General features: G+C 54.9%; 1 protein-coding gene and 1 long non-coding RNA gene across 4 annotated transcripts; one reads left to right on the top strand and one right to left on the bottom strand.

Annotated features, from left to right (window-relative positions):
• Positions 1-423: 423 nt before the first annotated feature.
• TRIB3 (tribbles pseudokinase 3) lies at positions 424-11807 on the top strand. 3 transcript variants are annotated; one of them, XM_070589036.1, is made up of 5 exons: positions 1401-1472; positions 2438-2992; positions 4314-4604; positions 7193-7485; positions 10493-11807. In XM_070589036.1, exons 3-5 carry the CDS (start codon positions 4314-4316, stop codon positions 10968-10970), a joined length of 1062 nt encoding a protein of 353 aa, XP_070445137.1. In that variant the 5' UTR covers positions 1401-1472; positions 2438-2992; the 3' UTR covers positions 10971-11807. The 3 variants fall into 3 exon arrangements, with proteins under 3 accessions (XP_008527437.2, XP_070445135.1, XP_070445137.1); XM_008529215.2 differs by lacking the exons at positions 1401-1472; positions 2438-2992 and adding an exon at positions 424-686; XM_070589034.1 differs by having other exon boundaries at positions 1158-2992.
• Positions 8206-14174, bottom strand: LOC139078199 (uncharacterized). The gene is made up of 2 exons (XR_011531046.1): positions 13381-14174; positions 8206-10931 (listed from the first exon to the last, which is right to left on the bottom strand). It is a non-coding gene; the product is annotated as an uncharacterized lncRNA (long non-coding RNA).
• Between the last annotated feature and the right edge of the window lie 2705 nt (positions 14175-16879).

Below are 16879 nucleotides of genomic sequence, written 5' to 3'. Positions count from 1 at the left end.
GCCCCTGAGTAGAATGGGGGGAGATGGAGCTTCCTGCCCGCCCTGCGTTCTTCTAAAGGTTTAATAAAGCCACGGTGGGTGGGAAAGTGCTTGACAAACGGGGAAGCACCTGCGAAACTGTCCCGGTTTGCTCTCTCCCCTCAGCATCCTCCTGAGGAGGATGTTCTTCCCATTTCACAGATGGGGAAACTGAGGCTCAGGAAAGCAAAATGCTTTTTCCGAGGTGATAGGAAGGGTCAGAAGCTGGCGTCTGCGCTCAAACTTCGGGCGCGGGGCGGGAGGGGCGGGGGTGGAGACCAGACACCCCTAGAGGGCGCGAAAGGCTAGGGGTGGCGGGCGGCGCGCGGAGCGAGCGAGCGGGCGGGGCCGGGCCGGGGCGCGCTCGGCGGTGACCCCGAGGGGTGGGGCGCGGCGGCTGGTGCAATCTCGGGCCCGAGGGCGTCAGGAGGCGGCTGATTAGCTCAGGTTTACATCACCCGGGCCGGGGCCGGAGCCGGGCGCCCGGCGTCCCCGCGACACTCGCAGCGGAAGCGCCGGCGGCTCCGCACGCGTCCGGCTGCCGCGCAGGGGCTGAGCTCCACCGGATCCCGAGCTCCGGCGCGGCGGACCGGCCCCCGGCCGCCTGGGGGGACCCCGGCGACTCCGAGCTTGGGCGGCGGCAGGACCCCCGCGCACGCGGGAGCGAGGTACCCGGCGGGGGACCGGAGAGAGGACGGAGAGCGGGCGCAGGGGAGCCGGGAGCCGCGGGGCGGCTGCGGGTTGGTGCGTGGGAGACACACACACACACACCTTTTAACAAATCCCGCCGTCCAAGGGCCGACCTGGGCTGAGTGTTCCCATTGGGTCTCAGGTGACACGGCCCTGCAGGGCTTGGAGTCGCCCGAGGGTGGCCGACTCGGGCTGGGGCGAGAGTGCGCCCCCTCGGAGAGTGGCATTTGTGTCCCCGGGGCAGAGGGGGCCGGAGACTGAAGTGTCCGGGTGTCGCCCCGATACGGGTGTGCGATTGTCTGTTTTGTGTGAGTGTGAGGAGGAGGAGTTGTGTGGTTTGGTGCGGGAGGTCTGTGTGCGGGGGGCCTGGTTGGGAGCACTGGGCGACTGCGTGTAGGATCTGTGTCACTGTGGGGGGTGTGTCTGTAGGGATCTGCGGGGGTCCGCGTGAGCCTGTGGGGTCCGAGTGGGGATGGGTTTCGGGGGTCTGTGTCTCCGTGGACCAAGCGAGCTGTGGGAAGGGCTGGACACCTGGTGGCAGGTGTTGGCTGTGCGGGGACACGGTCGGGGCAGGGCTGGGGTGCCCGGGGTGGGGGCTGGGACGGGTGCACGGCAAGTGGGAGCCAGGATGCAGCGCGCCGGATGCGCGACGCCGGCGCGGTGCAGCTCCGGTTTTGCGGGTTGGACGGGGCGCGCGTGCATTCTGTTCCTGCTGACAGTGTGTACCGTACCTGCAGACTCCGGTGCAGGGGGCGAGGGCCCAGGTCCGCCCCTTCTCCCAGCCTGGGGCCCAGCCTCCTGCCCTTTGCCTCACCCCCTCCCAGGCCCCCCTCCCAGCACCCCTCGGTTTCCGCTGAACCTTCTTTCCATGACACGACACCGACACCGCTGCTTCAGCTCGCACCAGAGGAGCCAGGCTGCCGGGGGCGGGGCGAGGCCGCCAACTGCCTTCCGCGGGGTGGGGGGGGGGGGGGCGTGTCAGACTGTGCGTGTGGCCTCGTTGGTATCAGTCGTGCAGTCGTGAGTGTGATGGAGGGCTGTGTGGTGTGTGCCTGGGCGCTTGCCCTGGAGGGTGAAGTGTATGTCGCTTAATGTGTGTGTCCCTCTCTGCCCGGGATGCTTGGACAAAGTGAGTTTTTGGGGGGGCGTGTGTACACCTGTCTGCCCTGGGTTGTGTGTGTGTTTGGTATGACTCGCTCTCATTCCGTGCTGGGGGGTGTCAGGAAGCAGCAAGAGGTAGATGTTAGGGGCCACCTCCAGCCTGCAGCAGAGATTCCAGTCCTGCAGTGTGGCCTTGCTCATCTCCAGACTCAGTTACCCCATCTGTCCCATGGAGCTTATCCCAGACCAAGCAGGCTCTGCGGCATGGATGGGGCCAAGCAGCCTGAGTGCTGATGTGGGTCCCCCCACCCCCAGAGCCTCTCCAGGGAGTCCCGTGCTACTCAGGGCACAGAGTAGCCACACAGCCAGGGATCATCCTGTGTGACTCTCAGAACAGCCCTGGAGGTGAGGGGCGTCATCCTAGCCTCGCCCCTGGGGAGATTTCTGAGCCTCTCAAGGGTAGCACTTAAGCATCTTCAGCCATGAATGACAATAATAACAGTAACGGACCGCGGTAGTGACCATTTGCTGACGCCTGCCCTGCACCAGGGCCACTCGAATTTATTAGTGTTTTCATTTCATCATCACCAAAATCCTATGGGCTTTGCATCCTGCTCCCACTTTACAGATGAGGGAACTGAGGCTCAGGAAGGTTGAAGAACTTGCCCAGGGCTCCCCAGCCAGGATGGTTCCAGCCAGGATCAGAACCCAGGAGTATCTGACTACAGCTACGCCCACTACATTCTTACCATCAAGGCACATGGGCTTGCCCTCGGGTGGGGGCTCCCTCCTCCCAGGGCAGCCGGGGCAGCTGGGAGCAGCGTGACTGGAGAGGCGGTCCTTGGTGTGCGAAGCGACTCTGAGTGGGTTTCCCTGTTGATCCTGCCTGGGACTGTGGGAAGGTCTCTACCTGGGCGGAAGTCCATCTCCCTCGAACCCCGTCACCTGAGCACCTTGTCCCCCATCTGGAGCCTGAATGGGCAGATGGGTGCTGGAGAGAATTTTTCTACGCTGACTGCCGCTGCCCTCTCCTCCACCCACCACACACGCAGTGATACAGCTGCACCGGGGGTCCCTCCTCCACAGTTGAGTGAAGGAACTTGGGGGCCAGTGACCGACCCCCTGCTCCCCGGGAGAAACTGAGCCGCCTGTGGGACTGACTTCACCGTGGACTCTGATTCAGGTAGCTCCTGGGCCATCCGGCAGTAGTAGATAAAGAAGACATACCCTCTGTCTGTTTTGAAATACTCAAACAATAAATGAAGGCAGAATCCTCATTTTAAAATACTGAAATTGAAAATTCCCTTGCCTCCCTACCAGATCCCTTCCTGCCCTCGCAGCCTCCAGGAAGCCAGGAGCTCCTGTGGCCAGTGTCGTCTGGATCCTTCCAGACCTTTTCCTGTGCATTTACACACCTACATATACACCAATATGGAGATACCTCATTTTATAAGCTGGTGGGGTTTTGTTTTTTGAGGAAGATTGGCCCTGAGCTAACATCCGTGCCCAACTTCCTCTATGTTTTATATGTGAGATGCCGCCACAGCACGGCTTGACAAGCGGTTCATAGGTTTGCACCCGGGATCCAGGCCGGCGAAGCTGGGGCCACCAAGGCAGAACATGCGAACTTAACTGAACTTAACCGCTGCGCCACCAGACTGGCCCCGATGGTGGGGGTTTTACATAAATGAGATCATCTTGGGTGTGTTGTTCAGCAGCCTGATTTGTTCCCTTGATAATATATCCATTCCAGAGCGTTCATTCATATGTACATTCAGGGCTTACCTCATTCATTCATCATCCCTCATTACCCTTCCCTTCCTCCTTGCCTCCCTCCCCCTCATAGCTAATAGCTGCCTACACTACAACACTCAACAGACTGAGTGCAAAGTCTCTCTTCCTCCCTCTCACAACCACCAAGCCCCTCTCTCCACTGTACCTTTTTTTTCTGTTTTCACGTAACGGTTCACTCTGGAGATCTTTCCAACTAGCACATAAAGAGTTTCCTCAGTCTTTTGAATGGCTGCAATTGTTTCACGTGTGGATGAAGAATAATTTATTCAACCAGTTCCCTAAGGACGGATGTTAAGTTCTTTCTGTCACATGGGCTGCAGGAATAATTTTGTACTTGCATCATTACATCAGCATGTAGAGAGCATCCTGGCCCTTTTTCAGAGCTGTATAGTATTCCACTGTGTGGCCATACCATGATGTTTAACCAGCTTTCTACTTCTGGACATTTGTGGGTATTTCCTGCCTTTTGCTATTAGATACAGGGTTCTTATGATGAACAACCTTTCACGTATTTAATTTTTTGGCAAGCATTTTAGTTGGAGGATAAATTTCCAGAAGTGGGACATGCAGTCAAGGCTATGTGCGTTTGTTAGTTTAACACACACTGCAAATCACCCTCTGTAACGGCTGGCCAATGTACCCTCCCGCCAGCAGGGGAAGAGAGGACCACCAAACAGCCTCACTTAGTGCCTTTCTCTCCTTCTTTCTAGATGCAAGCTACCCCTCTGGCTGCTCCTGCGGGTGCCCCCTCCAGGAAGAAGCGGTTGGAGTTGGACGATGACCTAGACACCGAGGGTCCCACCCGGAAACAAGCTCAAAGTGGGCCCCAGCCCAGGCTGCCCCCCTGTCCACTGGCCCTGAGCCCACCCCCTGCTCCAGTCCGTGCCCCTGTGGGGACCACTGCCTCCCGGCTTGGGCCCTATGTCCTCTTGGAGCCTGAGGAGGATGGCCGGGCCTACCGGGCCCTGCACTGCCCCACAGGAACCGAGTACACCTGCAAGGTACCTGCCCTCGGGGCCACTCTCCCCTAGTGTCACAGGGGGCCTGGGAGGGGTCTTGGCTCCAGAGGATTGCCAGGGGCAATATAATATAATATATGAGATATAATATAAGGGGTCTTATATTAATTTATTCTTGTGTTTATTGGGGAAGCAGCCCGTGAGCCCCCAGCTCTCGGTCAAGCTCTGGGCTGGGCTGAGACCAGAGAGGTAAAGCACACAGTCCCAGCCCTGGAGTAACTCAGAGCATAGGCCCCACAGTGTGGTAACTGTTGCAGGGGTGGAGCTTAGGGGCCCTGAGAGCACAGTGGCTTCTCCTCTGTTGTATTTGGGGGGCGAGGGGCGGGGGGAGTCAGACAAAGCTGAGTAGGAGTTAGCGGGAGAAGCGGGAGAAGCGAGGTCCGGGCAGCGCCCAGAGGAGAGAGCATGGCGCTCAGAGATGGAGAGGCCTTCCCTCTGGCCAGAGTGGAGAGGGTGTGCAGACGGGCAGGAGAGGAGGCTGGCAGCCGCCGGCGTGAGCGCGTTAGGAAGAAGCTCCCACGGGGCTGTGGGGAACCTTGGAAGACATGTGCACAAGGGAAGGGTGAGATGTGGTGGAGTCAGGTGTCCTGGGCCCCGCAGATCATTGGGCCTACCCTGTGGCCTTTTTACGGATGAGAAGACTGAGGTCAAGAGGGAAGAAGGGCCGTGCAGGAAGCCTGGCTCCCAGGGCAAGGTTCAGGGTTCTTTGTAGAAATCAGGAGATGGGAAGGGTCAAGGTCCCCTGAGCGTCCAGCCACACAGGACACTGGCAGGTCGCAGCCCAAAAGCACAGAGATGAGAGATGAGAAAGGATGATAGGTGTTAACTGTGCGCCAGGTACTGCGTTGATTGCTTAGTGTGCATAATCTTTTCTAATCATCACACAATCTATGAGGCGGTTACTATTATTGGGCCTGATTTATAGATAGAGGACACTGAGGCTCTGAAAGCTGAGGTTACTTGCCACATCACAGAGCCAGGAGGTGTCAGAGCTGAGATTGGGCCCGGGCGGACTGAGCCCAGAGCCGTGCACCTCTTGCTGGAACAAGGGCAGGGGTGAGAAGATAGGGGAGACCCAGGTGCACAAGCGCAGGGGCAGGACGGGGGCTGGGTCCCCTTGGATGCACAGAGAGGCAGGAGGACTTAAGCCTCCGACTGGGGGCAGCAGCTGCTTTCTCAGCTCCTGCTGAGGGGGGGCAGGGGGACAGATGTGGGCATATGGTCCAGCCACCAGCCTTACCTGGGCTCTGGGCTGCCTGAGGCAGGTCCCCAGGGCTTGACCCCAAGTGCTCTCAAGAACCCCTGGCCTCTGGGTCCCCTTCCTGCAGCCTCACAGGTTCTTTCCTGTTCCCACTGGGGAGGGAAGTCCACGCTGAGAGGAATGACAAAGCATGCTTTCACGTGGCCCCAGTTACTCCGCAGCATTTCAGGGAGTCTGCTGGGATGTGCTGGTCCCCACACCAGCGTGAACCGCAAGGGTGACCTGCCAATTCCACATCGCCCAGGGTTTTCTGGTCAGTGTGTAGAGAGAGCAACATCGTGTCTTTGTAGATTATCGCCTTATTCATTAATTCCACCAGCCTTCAGAGAGCACCTGCGTGTGCCATGCCCCGCGCCGTGGTTCAGAAATAGATAAACTTCTGCTCTCATCAAGCTGACGTTCTAGTGGGGGACACGGACAATAAACAAGTGAAGAAGTAAAACATAGCAGGTGATCATAAAGCGGCTGTGCAGAACGAGCTAGAAGCTGGGAGAGAAGGGAAGGGGTTAGGGGTTCAGGCGATTTTAGCTGGGGAGGTCCGGGACCTCTCTGAGGAGGTGACGCTGGAGCAGTGACTCGCATGAATTGAGGGAGCCAGCCCTGTGGCTATCCAGGCAGCAGGAACAGCCAGCGCAAATGCACAGAGGCAGGGATGTGCTTGACCTAACTTTTAAAAAAGTCTCTGTTTTTGAATTATTTCCTCCATGCCACCGCAACTGTTTTTTTTTTTTAAGACATATGCTGACATTTTTTCCCCCATGGATTAAATGTGTCTATGCTTTGTTTATTTTTGTTTTCTTTGTGGCATAGCCAAAATAACATGCAAAAGGTTTAGAGTCAGACTAACCGAAGTGGGTATACGAGCCCTGCCGCTGTGTGGCTTGCAACAAGTCGCTTTCCTTCTCTGAGCATCCTCTCAGGGCTATGGCGAGGTGTCTGTCTAATGACCATAAAGCCTCTAGCACATTTCTCCAGACACCCCTCTAACCACTGCCCCTCTTCCCACCCGACCCAATTCCAGCCATACTGGTATTTGGCTGGGTTTCTAGAGCAGCTCAAGCTCTTTCTTGCCTCAGGGCCTTTGCACTGCCTGTGCCCCCCACCTGAAGGCTTATCCCATGAGGAGCATCTCTGATTCATTCAGCTCACTTCCTCAGAGTCCCTTCTGGACACACTTTCTGAAATAGGTGCCCCCTTCCAAAATATTCTCTATTCTAGCATCTTTCTAAAGGGTTGGTGTGACTTTCTAAGGCCAGCCCCAGGCTCCACGCGGTCCCCACCTCTGCTCACCGCTGTGCTCCACCCACAGGTGTACCCGGTTTGCGATGCCCTGGCGGTGCTGGAGCCCTACTCACGGCTGCCCCGCCACGGGCACGTGGCCCGGCCCACCGAGGTCTTGGCGGGCACGCGCCACCTCTACGCCTTTTTTCCACGGCCCCACGGGGACATGCACAGCCTGGTGCGCCGCCGCCGCCGCCTCCCGGAGCCCGAGGCCGCCGCGCTCTTCCGCCAGATGGCGGCCACCGTGGCGCACTGCCACCAGCACGGTCTAGTCCTGAGAGATCTCCAGCTGCGTCGCTTTGTCTTCACCGACCGTGAGAGGTAAGTGTGGCCACAGAGACCTCACCCACAGGCACACCGGAGAGTGGGCCATCATGGGGAAACTGAGGTTCGGGAAGGCGGAGGACCTCATGCAAGTTCTGGGAAAAGGTTGACACTCTCCTATTGGAGCTCCTTGCGGATGGAGGCTTGCCTATGGGGATGAAGAGCAGGGCTACACTGGGCGACATGGCCTGGATCCCTACAAATAGGAGCCGGGCACTTTGTCCCCATGTGGCAGGGGAGGAAACTGAGGCCCAGGGAGGTCAAGTAATGCCCAAGACCCCACAGCTAAACAAAGAGTAGAGCTGGGATTTGACCCCAGATGTGACTCCAGAGCCAAGTCCTAATGCGCTCTGGGAGGCAGGAGGCCGGGGTGGGCTCACTCCTGCTTCCGGGTGCCCGGTGTCTCTGGACCTCAGCTTCCCCATTGGTAGGGGAGAGGGCTGGATTGTCACAATGTCTCCAGGATTTCAAGGTCACAGACAGCAGCCAAAACAGGCCCTGAAGTTCACCGCATTGGAACTTTTTCTGTGAAACTGAGAATCAGTGATTTTTGGAACCCGGGGACAGACAGAGACCCTGCGTCCTGTCCCCTCCCTAGACTCCTGGGATATGCACGATGTGTCGGGGACGCCCCCAGCCACCAGGTCCACATGAACACCCAGCAGGAGCATCGATTTCATTTCAGGACTTTTGAGGACGGGGAGGAAGGCGACCCCATTGCACTTTTTAAAACTTTTTATTTTGAAATACTTTCAGACTTTCAGGAAAGTTGCAAAAATAGTCCAAAGAATTCCTGTATCTCTTTCACCCAGTTTCCCCAAATGTTAACATCCCACATCACCATGGTACAACCATCCACGCTCAGCAGTTAACCTTGATCTAGTACTGCTAATTAAACCCCAGACTGATTCAGCGTTCACTAGTCTCCCACCAAGGTCCTTCTTCTGGCCAGGATCCCATCCGGCCCCCCGCATCCGACGTCCTGTCTCCGGTCCCAGACAGTTCCTCTGTCTCCCCTCGTCTTCCTTGACCTCGATACTTTTGAAGAGGGCCAGTTGCTTAGTTTGTAGAATGCCCTCTACTGGGTGTTGCCTGATATTTTTCTCACGGTTAGACTGAGGTTGTACATTTTTGGCAACAACACCCCAGAAATGAGAGGCCCTGTTGGTACATCACAGCAGGAGACCCCTGATGTTGACACCTGTTGCTGTGATGTCAACCTGGATGGATGGTGTGGCTGCCAACGTTCTCCACTGTAAGCTTTCTAATTTACCCTTTGTAATTAACAAGTACCTGGGGTAATACCTTGTAATTAACAAGTCCCTCGAGCTACTTTGAAGTTACGCATATAAATCCTCTGGTTATCCTCAGACTTTCGCCCACTGATTTTAGCAGCCATCCATCTTGCCTGGAGCCGTTATTGCTCTCACGTTTGCCTAAGGGTGATTTTCTATCTACTTCTCTTTCCTTCTACATTTTATACCAAAATGAACATGCCTTTAGGAAGAAGTAGAATGTAAAGTTTATAATGATTTTTAAGCTAATCACAACTTCAAATCATTTTGAGCTTAGGGTGAGGACGAAACCCCAGGCCTCCCCGAGGTGAGAGAACGCTTCCTTCTCTTTTCAAGGCAATAGTTTGAGAAACACTGTGGGTAGAAGGACAGTGGGGTCAGACGGACCTGGGTTCAGATCTTGGCTCTACTTGTTACCTACTCTTTGGCCTTGAACAACTGCTTCACCTGCCTGAGCCTTGACTTCTCCATCTGTAAAATGGGCCGAGAATGCTGACACCTGTCCCCAGACACACACGCCTTTGCTGCGATTCACAGGATCGGTCAGTGTTTGGGAAATGCCAGTAGGCACCCAGGAAGTAGGAATAAGATGAATAGCAGTGGGAAGAGGATGTTTCTTATCAAAGTACCCTGGAGGGCTCCAGGGAGTTGTTTATAGCAGAAGCTGCAAATGGGCTACACACCCTTTTTGTTTTGCTCCACATACATGTTCATTTGTTGTTTTTTTTTTTTTTTTTGAGGAAGATTTGCTCTGAGCTGACTACTGCCAATCCTCCCCTTTTTGCTGAGGAAGACTGGCCCTGAGCTAACATCCATGCCCATCTTCCTCTACTTTATATGTGGGACGCCTGCCACAGCACGGCTTGACAAGCGGTGCCATGTCTGCACCCGGGATCTGAACCAGTGAACCCCGGGCTGCAGAGAAGTGGAACGTGCGCACTTAACTGCTGCGCCACTGGGCCGGTCCCAAGTTCATTTGTTTTTAATTGAAATTGGTTGCCAACATTTCCAACACTGGGACTTTTTCATTAAAATATGATTTCTGGCTTCTCTTGGGAAAAAATGGGACCATGGAGCCAGCTCGGGGACCAGGTGAGGGGCTCACAGGGCTGGCTCTGAGCAGGTGAGAGCCAGGGTTCCTGTCCCGTCCCCGCGCCCTGTGGCTGTAGCATGGCTACATGGCTGTAGCCTTCCCCCAGGTTGTGGGAGGGTGGGATGACATGTGTCAGGTAGCGGACCTCACTCGGGTCAGGTACACAGTGGACGGACGCTCCACGAAGGCTGACGGGAATGTTGTCAGTGGTGCCTTGTCAGGCAGGGTTTGTGCTGCGATGTTTGGCACAGTCTCCACTTCCTACTTCTCTTGTTTTATTACCTGCCTGCAGTGTAAGTTCTCATCTGCTTTAAGAGAGGCTTCATGCCCTCAGCGCCCTCGGCCCTCTCCTTGAGGGACTGCTGGGAAATGTGTTCCTCCCAGAGGCCAAGTTCAAATTCAGTGCCTCTGTGACCTTGAGAAATCACTTACCCTCTCTGAGCCTGGGCTTCCTCATCTGTAAAACAGGATCAATCGCCCAGCCTCACAGGACTGGCTCATGTTTGCCCAGTGCGAGCAGGCCCTTGGGAAGTGGGTGCCATTCAGAGGTACAGTGTGGGGTGGTGGCAGGGGTGGTCCTCCTGGAGCTGACCCCTCTGTCTCTCTCCCACCACAGGACGAAGCTGGTGCTGGAGAACCTGGAGGACGCCTGTGTGCTGAGCGGGCCAGACGACTCCTTGTGCGACAAGCACGCGTGCCCGGCTTATGTGGGACCGGAGATCCTCAGCTCGCGGCCATCCTACTCGGGCAAGGCGGCAGATGTCTGGAGCCTGGGTGTGGTGCTCTTCACCATGCTGGCCGGCCACTACCCCTTCCAGGACTCAGAGCCCATCCTGCTCTTTGGCAAGATCCGCCGCGGGGTCTTTGTCCTGCCTGCGGGCCTCTCAGCCCCGGCCTGCTGCCTGATCCGCTGCCTCCTTCGACGGGAGCCAGCTGAGCGGCTCACAGCTGCGGGCATCCTGCTGCACCCCTGGCTGCGGGAGAACCCGACGCCCTCGGTCCCATCCGGATCCCACCTCTGGAGGACTGACCAGGTGGTCCCCAGTGGACCGGGGCTGGAGGAGGGAGAAAGGGAAGCGGGTCTGTATGGTTAGTGCTACCCGACGAGACTCTGAGCTGCACACAGTGGCTTGAGTGTGGGGCGTCTCCAAGCTCTCTCCTGCCGCTTTGAACTGAGCCAAACCTTAAGTGCCTTCTAGGAGGGAGAAAGGAGGAGGCATGTGCAGAGTGTGCACACGCGCTTGTGCATTCAGCAAGTCCTTCTTGGGAGCTCGCTGAGGGCCAGGCCCTGTTTTGGGGGCTGGGAACACAGCTGTGAATACAAGAGACGAAACTCCTGCTCACAGAGCTGACAGCACTTTTCCATGCCCACAGGGCAGTGTCCACCCTGGGCACACTTAGTGCAGGTGTCCACATCCACTCGTGCTGGCGCCCAGGCACCTCTGTCATGGGACGGTCCCTTTTGCAAACAAACCAGCTGCCTTTGTATCTTGCACCTTTCAGAGAAAGGGAAGCATCTCTGTGCCAAAGGCTCCAGGCCTCTCCCCTGCCACTTAGGGCTCCAGAGCCCAGGTCGTGCTGGGAGTGGTGCCCCCAGCAGCTCTGTCCGCTTGGCCAAAGGATTCTCCATCCAGGCCTTAGCCAAGGATTTGAGCTGGAAGATCAAGAGTGTAAACTGAGGCTGTTGCTCACCTAACTCTAGGAATGGTCTGGAATGAGGAGCCAGACCTATCTACTTCTGTGAGCCCTGACCTGAGCACCAGAGTTGGGCAACAGGATTAGGCAGTGTGCACCCTGGCCTCCCGGAAAGTCCCAAGCCCTGTTCTGGGGATCCTTGGGGTGCAGGACCCCACATCGTTACTACGGGTTTTTGATGCCATGAGTCTATATTTCTACCTTGTGTCTAATAAAGGAGTTGTGAAATACTTTTATTCCTCCTGGACAGTTCTGTCCTCTCCTCCCCATCTCTTAGCAGTTTTCCTGCCTCCGAGACCAGCCCCAGTGCAAGGCAGGAGGCCTGTGTGCCAGCCTCAGCTGAGTGGTCGTGAGAACAGAAGCCCCAGCAGCTCCTCCCACACTCTCGCTGCTCCTTCTGGAAGCAGTGGTGTCTCAGGGTACTTTTTGGCTGCAAGTGACTGAAACTCCAAGTCAAAGTGGCTTGAAAAAGAAAGAAATGTATTGCACACAAAGCAAGAAGTCAGCAGGTGGGGTGGGTTCCAGGGCTCACCGATTCAGCTCTCAGAGCTGTTAGCAAGGACCCAGGCTCCCTGCGCTCATCCTGTCTCTCTGCTCTGTTGTCCCAGGTGACTGCTGGTGCAATGGCCACAGCAGTCCCCGGTGTCACATTAGAGAGATCGAGGACCAGAGGAAGAAGGAGGGTGGCGTTGTGCTGCTCAAGAACTCGGGACTCTGGAGTCAGGCTGCCTGGAATTGGATCCTGGCTCCAGCACTCGCTAGATGTTTGACGTTCAGCAAGTTTCTTAACCACTCCATGCCTCAGATTCTTCCTCTGTAAAATGAGGGATAATAGTACCTAACTCGTGAGAATTCAATGAGTTATTTTATGTAAAGCACTTAGAATAAATGCCTGGCATCAGAAGCCCTCAGTAAGAGTTAGTTATTGTTCTGGTCCCCATAGCTCTTTCTTGGGATGAGGAAAGCTTTCCTGGAAGCACTCCTAACTTCCTATTGGCCAGAACTGGGTCACGTGCCCTTTCTTGCCCAATCGCCACTGAGGGAAATGCAGTGGCTAATTAATCATGCCCATCCTCCAGCTGTAGGTGGGGGCAGCCTCCCTGAGGCTCATGTCACCTGTGTCAGGAGAGGGGAGTGACACTTGAACAAAATCAGATTCAGAGAGGGAGGAGAGAGTGGGAGAAAGCACGAGGAGGAGAACTGAGATGCTCCGGTCAGTGGCCTGCCAACTGCAGACATGTGAGAGAGGCCATCCCAGATCATCCAGGCACCAGGCGACCCTCCAGCTGACGGCAAATGCAGAGGTCAGTCAGGCTGGCCCAGACCAGAAGAACTGCCCCACTGACCCACAGAAGGATGAGCTCAATAAAATGATTGTTGTTTTAAGGCGCTAAGTTTTGGGTGTTTTGTTATGCAGCAAACGCTAACTGACATAGACAGGAACAAGTCAGCCTCATCGCTATGCACCCAGCATTGCCTGAAACAGGGCCCAGCTGTGTGTAGGGTCACATGGGGCAGCCCCCAACCTTTCTCCTTCCTCCTTCCAGCTTCCAACAGACCCTGCCCCAGCTCCCTCACAAGCTAGGTCCTTCCCGGCACCTGTAGACCAAGGGAAGCAAACTCATAGAAGATAGGGGCTGCCAAGCGGCATGAACTGTGCCCACCCTGGACCTACATTACACAGAGACTCACTTACTCCTCACAGCAACCCTGTGAGGTAGACGCTCTTGTCGTCTTACAGACAAGAGCAATGAAGTTCGGGGAGAGGAGAAGACTCGCCCAAGACCACCAACAGAGAAAATGACTCACCTGGTTTTGCCTTGAAGCAGGAACTCTTGACAAGCCACTTGGATGCAGCCACGTGAAAACTGCCACGTAAAAATGCAAAATCCACTCTCGCCCAGCCGTGTAGGTAGCCACACACCTGACTGCAACTGGTGGGGACTTTCCTGTTCTATTTATGTTCATTCAGTGGTCATTGTAGGGAAGTTTCACAATGTCAAGTGTAATACGTACATATTACCAGAGGGAGGGACCGTTAGAGATTTAATTGGGGATTTTCTCTGCAACTGGGAGCTAAACACAAAAGCTCGCATCGTGGCTGGCCCGATGACTCCTTCACTTAGCAATTGGACAACTATACTGAATGCCGACTGTAGGCCAGGCACCGTGCGAGAGGGACACAGATGCGGTCCCTGCCCCCAAGGACTCAGTCTAACAGAGGAGACAGGTTAAACAGATAACCACACAAATTAAGACGTTACTTACACCTTGTGGCAAAGGTGGGCATCACCAAATATGTCACGTGCTCCCCCATGTGCCCTGGCCTCCCTTACAGTCACATGACTAGCTCCAAGCAATGGTGTGTGCATAGAAGTGACAAATACGGCAGTCACTTCCAGGCTGAAGCAATTGAGAGTGGGTGGGCCTCCATCCCTGTCTCTCCCTTCCACGACCACCTTGAGGCCAGGCCTTCCCTCAGCTACAAGACAGAGGAGGGCCACCAGCCCCACACTGGATTTTCCTAAGCAAGAAATGCAGCTTCGTGTGCTAAGTCTGCAGTTTGGAGTTAATCTGTCGGACAGGTAGTGTTAATTACCATGACAAAGGGAAATTTGCCAGGAAAATTCTCTCTCCTAGTAACTAGGCTGGATCAGCCTTGGCCACAGTACAAACCCCAGCGCTCAGCAGTTCACGATTCACTGGTCAGCAGTTCAGGCTGAGCTCAGCCGGGTCCCTCGGGCGGTTGCAGGCAGTGGCTGCCTGGGAGGGGCTGCTGCAGCCCCGCTTCCAGTAGGCAGGCCCTCGGACCCCCGGCTGCCATGGCTCAGCTCTGCTCTGCTCCATGTGGCCTCAGCTTCCAACAGGCTCAGCGCCAACTCCGCGGGGTGGTCTTGGCGTTTCAAAAAGCAACAAGAGAGGACAGATCCCAACGTGCAAGCTGTGTTTGGACCACATCAGCAAACGTCCCTTCAACCAAAGCGTGTCACTAAGCCAGATTCAGGGGGTGGAGAAATAAATGCTCCCTCTTGATGGGAGGAGCTGAAAATAATTTGTGGCCTTTTTTTCTTCAATAGACGACATGAGATACACTTGATCTAATAAGTTGACCAGTGTGTCCCTAAAACCCACCCTGCAGGTCAGGCTGTGCGCTACCCCCCTCACCCCCGCAAATGGCTTGGTGTCTGGGGCCTCAGCCTGTTCCCCTCCTCTCCGTGTGGCTAAGCCCTGCCCATCACTTGAGGCTGGACCTGGAGCCTCTTCTGACCCTTGTCAGAGCAGGGGCTCTCAGCTGCGTTTGCTCATCCCTGCATCAGTCCCCTGCATCAGTCCCCTGGGGTGTGCGTTTAAGACGCAGATCCCCGGCCTCTTCCCACACCTAGTGAGTCACAACGTTCTGCACCTTAACGAGCTCCCTGGATGCTGCTGCTGAGCATCCGACTTGGAGAACCTCTGTATTTGGAGAAATCCTGACTCCTTGGGGCCTCAGAGCTCATTTCAGCTCTTCTCTGGGCCTGTTCAACCCCAGCTCAGGTGTAAATGGGTATAACTTCTACCTGCCTGGGGTGCTAGGATGGGCTCACAGGTGTGAGAGGGCTTTATCCGAGGTCAGAATCTGCGCCACCACGACATTTGTACCAGCTTCCTGGGGAAAGACATGCAGCCCCCCTCCTTCATCACCCTCTCTCCCCTTACCCGGCTTTGTGGTTCTTTACAGCACGCAGCACCGCCTGGCAGGACGTTCTGGATCTGTTTGTGTATGTGAGTTTCCTAAGGCCAGGGACTATGTTTTGTTTACAACTGTCTCCCCAGCTCCCAGAACAGTGCCTAGTACACAGAGGTCCCCAATATTTGTTGAATGACTGAATGACAGTGGTTGCTATGCAGATCCTACAGGTCGAGGGCAGAGCCGGGACACTCATTAAGGTTAATGTTTACTGAGCACAGACTACGTGCCAGGCACGGCTCTAAGAGCTTCACACGCATTATCTCATTTGACACATGATAGCCAGCCTCTAAGATGGCCCTCGATGATCCTCAGCGCCTGGTATCCATGCCCTGGCGTAGTTCCCTCCCACTCTGAGCTGTGCCGACCAGTGTCACTAATTAGGATATCATGAAAATGATGCAGTATGACCTTTAAGGCTAAGTCAAAATATATTATAGTTCCTGCCTTGCTCTCCTGGATTACGTGCTTTGGGGAATGCCAGCTGCCATGTCACTAGGACGCTCAAGCAGCCCTCTGGAGAGGTACAGGGGGCGAGGAGATGGGCATCCCGCAACAAACCACCACCAGCCAGGTATACGAGTAGGGTTTCATGAAAGTCTATCCTCCAGCCCCAGTCAAGCCTTCAGATGACTGACGTCCCAGGCAACATCTTAACCGCAGCTCATGAGAGACCTTGAGCCAGAGCCACCTAAGACACTGTTCCTGAATTCCTAACCCACAGAAACTCTGTGAGATCTAGATGTTGATTATTGTTTAAGCTGCTAAGTTTTGGGGCAATCTGTTACGTATCAATAACCAATAGCTGGTAGAGATGCTCACAACAGTCCTATGAGGGAGGGACCATCATGATCACCATTGTACAGAGGGGGAAACTGAGGCCCAGAGAGGGGGAATCTCTTGTCCAGGGTCACACAGAGAGCAAACGGTGGGACTGAACACAGGTTTGAATGACTACAGAGTCTACCCACTGGGATGAAGGATGTCCAAAGTGAATGACAGCTCTGCCCTCGAAGGGCCAAGGCTAAGATTAGAACACTTGGAAGAATATATCTGCCCCAAGTACAGACTTGTGCGGGTGACCTCAGGGCTGAAGGGAACACGACCATCGTGAACCGGCAGGGTCAGCAGGAGAAAGCAAGGCAACAGGAGTGAGAACCAGCAGAAAGAGACACCCAGAGTTCAGATAGTGATATCATCCAACACAGATTATGAAACAGAAATGTTTACTGTGCTTAAATAAATAAATACCAACCTGAAACTATGGCCGAAGTATAGGAAATTATATCACGTGACAAAACTGATTTGGACACTCAGTAGAACTTCTAAAATGAAAAATATCATAACTAAAATAAAAGATTCAAAAGATTTAGATTAGATGCGGCTAAAGAGGGAATTAGTGAGAGAGAGGTCCAACATCAATCACAGATCCAAGAGACTCCATACATTTTCAGACATAGACACATCCTGGTAAAAACGCAAAAGACAGAGACAATGAAAAAAATCTTAAAAAGCACTCAGAGGAAAAAAATCAGAGAGATTACTTTCGAAAGAACAGTGGTGTAACATGGATGAACTTCA

This window comes from Equus przewalskii, chromosome 21 (assembly GCF_037783145.1).
Source record: "Equus przewalskii isolate Varuska chromosome 21, EquPr2, whole genome shotgun sequence".
Taxonomy (NCBI): domain Eukaryota; kingdom Metazoa; phylum Chordata; class Mammalia; order Perissodactyla; family Equidae; genus Equus; species Equus przewalskii.
This window is presented reverse-complemented; position numbering and strand designations above follow the sequence as displayed.